The sequence below is a fragment of the Octopus bimaculoides genome, chromosome 27, assembly GCF_001194135.2.
Source record: "Octopus bimaculoides isolate UCB-OBI-ISO-001 chromosome 27, ASM119413v2, whole genome shotgun sequence".
Lineage (NCBI taxonomy): Eukaryota > Metazoa > Mollusca > Cephalopoda > Octopoda > Octopodidae > Octopus > Octopus bimaculoides.
Genome location: NC_069007.1, coordinates 20,908,559 through 20,910,208, shown reverse-complemented (window position 1 = coordinate 20,910,208; position 1,650 = coordinate 20,908,559). Strand labels below are relative to the sequence as shown.

Sequence of the window (1,650 nt, the reverse complement as noted above, 5' to 3'; positions counted from 1 at the left end):
GTTCTTTCTTTAATATATATATAGTTTAATCACAATGAACATGCCTCTCCTATACTTCCACCAAATGAGATCTTTGTTGGTATTTAAAGATGCTGTGAACTCCTTCATAAATTTGTCCATGATTATGTAGAACACAAAAGCATCTCACACACATTCCAGATGCTGAAGTTGAGAAATTTATAAATTGCAGTTCAGAAGAAATATTTCACAATAGTTCAGCATGGATTATATCTCTGTATAACAACCTCCTTGAATCCTTAAAAGCTAATATAGATGATACATCTGAAGTGAAGAATTCGCTTCTGTCAATGTTGTCTGATGTCCTGAAATAATAGAGGACAGGTGGAGGAAGAGATTGGGAAGGTTGGTTTGAGAAGTGAGGGTGGTTGCTATGGCATCAAGGTAGATCCAGCCACACCTGTTAACGGGGACAAGTCCCAGATTTAAAATACTGGATGATAATCATCATAGCATTATGGTTTCTATCTCTAAATGAACACGTCTGTGTTTAGCTAAATCACCACTACGTGAGAATGATTTACCACAAATGTCACACTGATATGGTTTCTCTCCTGTATGAATGTGTCTGTGTTTGGTCAAGACAGCTCCATCAGAGAATGATTTACCACAGATGTTACAGGGATAGGGTTTGTCTCCTGTGTGACTACGTATGTGTTTAGTTAATTTACTTCCTTCTGAGAATGCTTTGCCACAGACATCACAGCAATATGGTTTCTCTCCTGTATGAATATACTTGTGAGCAGATAAGTGACTGGTTTGAGAGAATGATTTACCACAGATATCGCAGTGATATGGCTTCTCACCTGTATGCGTGTACTTGTGTGTAGTTAAGCTGCCTGTCTGAGAGAATGATTTACCACAGATATCGCAGCGATATGGTTTGTCTCCTGTATGAATATATTTGTGTATAGTTAAATTACCAGTATGAGAAAATGATTTACCACAGACATCACAATGATACGGTTTCTCTCCTGTATGAATACGTTTGTGTCTTGTTAGAGTACCTGTCTGAGAGAAGGACTTGCCACAAGTATCACAGTGATATGGTTTCTCTCCTGTATGAATACGTTTATGTTTTGCTAAGGTATCATTTTGAGAGAATAATTTTCCACAGATATCACAGTGATATGGTTTCTCTCCAGTATGAATATATTTGTGTGTAGTTAAGCTACCTGTATGAGAGAATGATTTATCACATATATCACAATGATAAGGTTTATCACCTGTATGACTACGTTTGTGAGCAGTTAAACCACCTGTCTGAGAGAATGATTTACCACAGATATCACAGTGAAATGGCTTCTCTCCTGTATGAATGCATTCGTGCGTCTTAAGGTTACACTTTTGAGAGAAGGACTTTTTACAGATATCACAGTCGTATGATGATTTTCCTGTTACTTTTGGCATTTCCCAAGAAAAAGATATCAATCCTTTCAGCTTCTTATATAATTCATATTCCCATGAGTTTTTCTCTATCACCAGAATACATAGATATTGAGAATATTTTTACTGTTCTTTCTTTAATATATATATAGTTTAATCACAATGAACATGCCTCTCCTATACTTCCACCAAATGAGATCTTTGTTGGTATTTAAAGATGCTGTGAACTCCTTCATAAATTTGTCC

The 1,650-nt window shown here is 36.2% G+C and overlaps 1 protein-coding gene across 1 annotated transcript in view; it reads right to left on the bottom strand.

The window, feature by feature from the left end:
• Positions 1-9: 9 nt before the first annotated feature.
• Positions 10-1,650, bottom strand: part of LOC106871001 (zinc finger protein 91-like) — a 9,906-nt gene continuing 8,265 nt past the window's right edge. Inside the window, exon 4 of the mRNA XM_014917253.2 lies at positions 10-1,193. Within this exon, the coding sequence (XP_014772739.2) occupies positions 466-1,193 (728 nt within the window). The 3' untranslated portion in view covers positions 10-465. The remainder of the gene's footprint in view (positions 1,194-1,650) is intronic.